A 6,516-nucleotide genomic window follows, 5' to 3' on the forward strand; every position below is an offset into this window, starting at 1 on the left:
AGCGGGCTCGGCAGCCACTGACCTTTCTGCGTTCCTGCTTATTTCCGTTTTCACCATCTCCGCTTGAGGCATCATTATTTATTTATTTTAAAGAAAACACACGCACCCTCCCACCCAGGGATGGGCGTTCATGCACAAGCCTGCATTTCAGCAGGCTGGTCACATCCAGGCTCTCCAGCTTCTCCCTGCAGTGCTGGAGGAGGTCGTAGGAACAGGCGGAAAGCTTCCCATGCGAAGCCAGAGCAAAGGGGTGCAGGATCCTGTGTGCAAAGAGGAGGAGGTGTGTCCCTGTGTGCTGGCAGCATCCCTGCTGCCCTCTCTGGAGAGGTCCCAGCAGCCACCCCGGGTCAGCGAGTTCACTGGTGCCTGTTTTACCTGTGTCGATGCAGTTTCACCTGCACATCTGTCCCCACGGTTCCTCACCTCGGGGTGTTTGCGTAGGCTGTTGGAGCGGACATCCCCTTATTTCTTGCTGGGTGGCAGCTGGACACTTCCGGGTGAACTTTGGGGTTGAGTTGTGCCAACAAGCTCCATGAAAGCTGAACAGGAGTGCAGGTTAGGTCCCGCACAGTGAGGTGGGCCAACGAAGTGATGTGTCCTTCCCTAAGCCTGTCTCTGCACAGAAATTTTCCAGGTGCCCCCATGAACTCTTTCACAGATGGATCAGGACTTAGCAGGTGTATTGCTGGTTCTGGGCTCAAAAAGGAGTCCTGCCCTCACAGCTCAGGAGACTGCCTGGGGAGCCGTGAGTCTTGTCTCCTTTTCATTAGCCTTCTTTCTCAGCTTGTGACACATGGAGAGATTTTGGTTATAATCTGTCACCATTGCCATGAGAACTGGAGAGGCACTTTGTTGTTTATTCACGTGAAAGCCAAGATTTCCCATACTCAGTTCAAGAGCTGGGGCTTTCAGAAAACCAGTGTGTTGCAGAAGCTGTCAGTGCTACAGCCCTTGCAGGTTTGATTTCACCACCCGAGACTGCCCATCACCTCCCCTGCCTGTAATGACCGAGTTGCAGCCTCTGCAGCAGCTACAGCATCTGCTTGTGTTGCAAAGCAGCGTTAGAAAAGCTTTGGGTACTTGTTCATAAAATGGTGTAGGCAGGGAAAGGTTGGTGTTTGCAGGTTCTGCTTCCCTTGTTCCTTTCATCCTTCACAAGGATGGGGCCTGGCAGTGCTCTGGGTATGGGCTGGGAAAGCTCACCCCTTTGGGCACAAGTAAAATATCAGTATTTCCACTGCAAGTAGGGCCTGGGCAGGGCTCTGCTCCTGCATCTGCCTAGAAACCTCGGGACATGGACTTGAGGCTCCAGGCAAACCTGCGACTATAAACTGCATTTTAGTCAAAGTTTTCTTGTCCTCGAAAACCTCTCGCCTGGAGGAGAGCAGGGAGGGGAAGAGCCCTTGGTTTAGTTTGTTTTTCCTGGGTGGGGAAGGGAAATACTTTGAGGGGGAGGTGCTGGACCTGAGCTCAAGGGACGAGCCTGCCTTCTCTTCCCTAACGAGGATTTTACTGTGGCTGGAAGAATGCAGTGAAATGTTGCCTGTTACTGCTATTAAGTCTTAATTGTGGGATTGTCGTTTCCTAAAGTCCAAAATATTTTGGCATTTGTCCTGATAAAGGCATATTTTTTGTATATATATATATTTTTTTTTCTTTTACTAGCAGAAACCATCTGCCCTGTAAACAGAGATCAGGAGAAAAAACCTCCTTCCTGGCAGTTCTGCATCATGTGGGAATCCTGTGGTGCGCTGCATGGGAAAGGGCCTGCTTTCTGCCTTTTAATCTCGGCAGCACTAAACTCCGAGCAGATCAGAAGCAACTAATTTAAAATGATGAATCTTGGCATCACATCTGAATTGCAGAAAGGACGTGACTGTAAATCTTTGTAGAGGTGCACAACCCTGATTGAAGCAGGATGGATGCTCCTAAGGAGTGAGTGAGCATGGAGGGGGAGCAGAGAGATGGGGGAGCGGGTTCGAGTCAGAGATTTAGGCAGGGAATGGCAAAAAGCCAGAGTTTGCAGTGCCGTAAAAACAAGCCGTAGGTTGGAGGGGAAGCCCAGCGAAGAGCCTGTGAAGCGGGATGGATTTGGGTTGCCGTTAAGCAGGGATGTTGATCAGTCTCCGGTTTGGGATACTGTTAGTCCAGTATGCTGTTAGGGTTCCATCTGGTTTGTTCAAAACATCACCGGTTGTTGCAGTGTCACCTGCGAGAGTGCACACATCCTTATCTCATCCAGCGCTCGCTTGACTTCCATTTCAGAGAGTATCTCCAGCGTGGGAGGAGAACCAGACTAGATAGGAAACCAGTTCGGTGTTGAAATTTAAGGTGTCAAGATGTGGTATGCACCCCTCCTCCTCTTTTGTGGCTTTCTATTCCGTTCCTACTTTTATTTTTAACGTCACTGGCGTGTGTGTGAGTGTATGTGTGAGCCTCTCTGTGTATATTAATAAAACAGAGCACGTGTCCACTGAAGTTCCTGACTGTAGCTTAAACATCGACTATTAGAGAATTTGTATGCCTGAATGGAAATTTATTATAAGTGATTTACTGTAACTTAATCTGTCCCACATTTTAGCCTGAGCCAGCTATTGGAATATTATTTTTTATTTTATTTTCTGTATTTTTTTCCATTAAAAAGGAAGTTTTTCAACTCTGAAAGTACTTCCGGGTAGAATGTGGCTTCTTTCATTAGAAAGCACAGCCAAACTTTGCTTGACCAAAGAAAACAGACCGTCTTTACCAGCAGAAAACCTCCAACAAACCCAAATTAAAGACGGTGGCAGATTGCTAGCACTGGAAAACGCTTGTCTGGACATGAAATCCGGGCTGGTCTATTGTCCAGTGTTCACGTATTACACCGAAATGTATCTGAAAGAGAAGCGGCTGGGGAGAGTGAGTTGCTGGAGAGGAACAGCCAACAATAAGCAGCCTTAATGTTTGGTGTCTGTGCCTGACATGCCTTGTGGCCTCTAGCAAGCAATTTAGCAAACTTTCCAGTGAGATGCAAATGAAAATAACTACAGAGCTTGTGTACCTGAGGAATGTCCCTGCTCGGCAAGGTCTGCGCTCAGCCTCTCGGGTGCAGGTTTTCATTTGGCAAATGCTAATTGTGAGCTCGTGTGTGATTCTCAGGAGAGAAACCTGGACTGGTTCCCCCGGATGCGGGCCATGTCGCTTGTGAGCAGCGACGCGGAAGGAGAGCAGAACGAGCTGAGGAACTTGCAGGAGAAGTTGGAGTCCACCATGAAGCTTGTGACCAACCTCTCTGGCCAGCTGTCCGAGCTGAAAGATCAGGTAAGGGAGAGCTGCTGCCAGCGTGCGGCCACGCGCTGGTACCTTCAGGACAAAGGCCTGGCAAGCCTGTGGTACCAAGCTCTGTGGCTTCTGCAAACCCCGTGAAGGACTTTTCTAAAGTAACTTGTATTTAGGAAAGAAGAGAGCAAACAAAATGTCCTTCCAAAGCCCTCTGGCCCTGCTGACCTGCCTGGCAGTGCTCACCGAACCTGTGTAGTCCTAAGTGGCCACCCCCAGGAAGGGAAAACTTGCTTTAAAAAATCAAAGCTGCAGTTAACTTAGTCCTCACGGTGCAGGCAGCCTGTGTGTATGTGGTGGTGGTGTTACAGGTTTTAACCCTAAGACCTTCGCATGATTCTCTAAGTCAGAGGGTGTGATACTGATCGAAGTGCCGTGTTGCTGTGCGGACCTCAAAACCCACTGAGAAACTGGAGGAATACTTGAGTGGTTATCTCGCCGGTCTCCTCTGTGCTATCGCTCGCTGCTGATGCAGACAGACTTTGGTTGCTGTCATGCTGTGGTGTTACAGGTTTTAAACCTAAGACCTTCGCATGATCCTCTAAGTCAGAGGGTGTGATACTGATCGAAGTGCCGTGTTGCTGTGCGGACCTCAAAACCCACTGAGAAACTGGAGGAATACTTGAGTGGTTATCTCGCCGGTCTCCTCTGTGCTATCGCTCGCTGCTGATGCAGACAGACTTTGGTTGCTGTCATGCTTTAGGCTGCAGCATAGACTGACGTACTCACAAGAATTCTTTGTGCTGCTGCTTAGCATCTGAATGCTGCAGAGACCTCTGGGTATTTTTTCGGTGCAGCAGTTCTTTCTGCAGCAAGAGTTGGAGGACTTGTGTTAACTTTTGGCTTGGCTGGAGCTTGAGGGGATCGTAAGGATCGTTCCCAACCCGAACCCAGTGGTGGTGTTGTAAAAGCCATGGAGGCAGCAGGGCTTTATTTCGTGTTGTCCGTACGGGTTACAGCCTAACTGGAAGTCAAAGGGAAAAGGCTGTCACCTGCCCTGATGGGAGCTGTTTGTGGCAGCAAAGTGATGCTGCTTATCTTTATGGATTAATAACCTGAGCCAGATGGTTCACTTAGTTAAGTTGATGCAGATATCGGCAGTGGATAAAATTAATTACTGACTTGCACATGATGGTATCCCGGGGCAATCAATGGACTTGCACAAGGCAGAAATGGCCAACAGATTTGGTTTGTTCTCTGTTCTGATGCTGTCCATCTACTGTAGCGTGGTTGGCACAACTCTCTCCAATCTAACTGGATTCCTGCTCCCCAGCTCTGATCTGGGTTGGCCTGGTTTCTCTGTAAGCCAGTTACCTTCGTGGGGACATGAGAGTCTGGAAGCCAGTATTGAGTGAGATCCCGGCTCCCTGCCTTCCGATCATGCTCTGCATTTCGGATGGGGTTGGGCCCTTTTTCCCCAACACCCCATGGAGCGCAAGGAAGGGATTAACACATAGGATTGGGAGCGGGAAATCTTGCTGCTCTTGGCTGTAATTAGTTTTCAGCCACTGTGCCATGAACCCCTTGCTCTAGTCGGTTTTGAGGATGGAGGATAGAGGCAGTTGCTCTTTTGTCTGTCCTTTAATTCTTGCCGGGTAGTGGTTTTGCTCTTTTGCCTGGAAACAATTATCTTGAAACATGTGTCTTGCGTCTTCTTGTTGAAGGGTCTGACTCAAAGTGGTCTGCAGTCACCAGGAGTCTTTCCATCGGCCGCAGCCAGCTCTGGACCAGAATGCATTTATTTCTGAAGCTTGCAGCTCTTGGCTGACCAAGCACTAAAAACCCTTCGTGCTCTTTGTGAAAATAAGAATGAAGGGTTTAGCTTTTAGAGAGCTATTTGACTGTAAAAGCAAAAGAGGAAACCAGCTTCATTAATGTTGTGATAGCTTTTAGGAATTCCCCTAAGTACCGTTATTGAGAGCCCTGCTTAAGTTGCAGGATGCTCCAATTATGTGACAAGACCAGTATATCCCTCCTCCTGATCAGGAACTGTCTTCAGGAAAAGGAACTAACTCAGGGAACTTTTCTTTGTATTTATTTTCTCGTAATTCAATAAAGGGAAAACCTCTCATTGATTTGCTTTTCAAGCTCGTTAGGTTTCTGGAGACTGTAATTGTTAGAAACTGAAATCCAGCAGCCTGCTTTCAGGGACGTGCACCAAGAGCCATTAAAATCTTGATCACTTCCATTCTGTGCGAGAGGATTACAGCATAATTGTCTGCAACAGCAGGGGGTTAGACGCAAACACCCAGAAGTCCTTTCCAGCGCCGTCCTCCGATGTCAGTTAAGTGTGAGGCATCTCCAAGAGACGCCAGCTTCTCACTCAGGACGGTCCCCTCGCACCAGCCGGGACCCCAGATCTCCGTCGCCGTGAGCGTGACTCATGGCTGGAGCTGCGGCTCAGGTGTTGGCGTTAGTCGAGCGGCTGGCGAGCAGCACAGCAGGCAGCCCCAACCTGTCCGTGTGTGCCGTGTGGCCTGTATCCTGCTCGGGCGCTTTGCACCTGCCCTGCTCCCGTTCCTGGAGCTAACTCCTTTGGAGTAGCCTTTGGAACGAGGCAGCGTGCGGCTGTGCAGTTAGGTAAGATTGTTGGAGTTACCAGTTTGAGTCAGATGAACTTCAGGCCCTCAGTTTCGTTCTACCATCCTGTCAGCGTTGCTCCAGTAGCTGACAGCTCCCCTGCAACACGCTGCATGTGGCTTTCGTTGCCCGCTGGGCCCAGCACAGAGTTGCTGCAGCTGTAAAGCTTCTGCAAGAGATTCACATTCCAGGTAACGCAGTAGAAATTATCCATCTTGCAGCCCTGTGCCCTCGGGACGAGCATTATGCATCTTGCAGGATCAGTGTTGTCCTGCATCAGCATCGCAGTTGCATTTCTCTCTCTGTTTTATGCCCGGTTGCCTTATTCTTCCCTTTTTTTTTTAAAAGCCACGTCATCTACAAACACCGGCATCATGGTGTTTGTCTGCACAGCAGGAAACATACCCGTTACAGTCCCGTTTCACTGTGCTCTTGTCTTCCCATTTTTATTTCGTGTGTCCTCTGAATCCGTTTATTAGCAGTGTGAATTCCTGCCTCTTAGTTTGCTTAGTGAATCTAATTAGTGTAAATTGACCTTATGAAAATGAAGTCCTCATTGCCTCTTTGCGTTTCCAGCATGAGGTTTATCTTAGAAACAGTTTTAGAAAGTCCCAGCCG

At 48.9% G+C, this 6,516-nt stretch overlaps 1 protein-coding gene across 1 annotated transcript in view; it reads left to right on the plus strand.

Annotated features, from left to right (window-relative positions):
• Window positions 1-6,516, plus strand: part of ITPR1 (inositol 1,4,5-trisphosphate receptor, type 1) — a 162,150-nt gene that overhangs the window by 152,703 nt on the left and 2,931 nt on the right. The window contains 1 exon segment of the mRNA XM_010159814.1: window positions 3,139-3,300. Within this exon segment, the coding sequence (XP_010158116.1) occupies window positions 3,139-3,300 (162 nt within the window).

Source organism: Eurypyga helias, unplaced genomic scaffold (genome assembly GCF_000690775.1).
Source record: "Eurypyga helias isolate BGI_N326 unplaced genomic scaffold, ASM69077v1 scaffold29349, whole genome shotgun sequence".
Lineage (NCBI taxonomy): Eukaryota > Metazoa > Chordata > Aves > Eurypygiformes > Eurypygidae > Eurypyga > Eurypyga helias.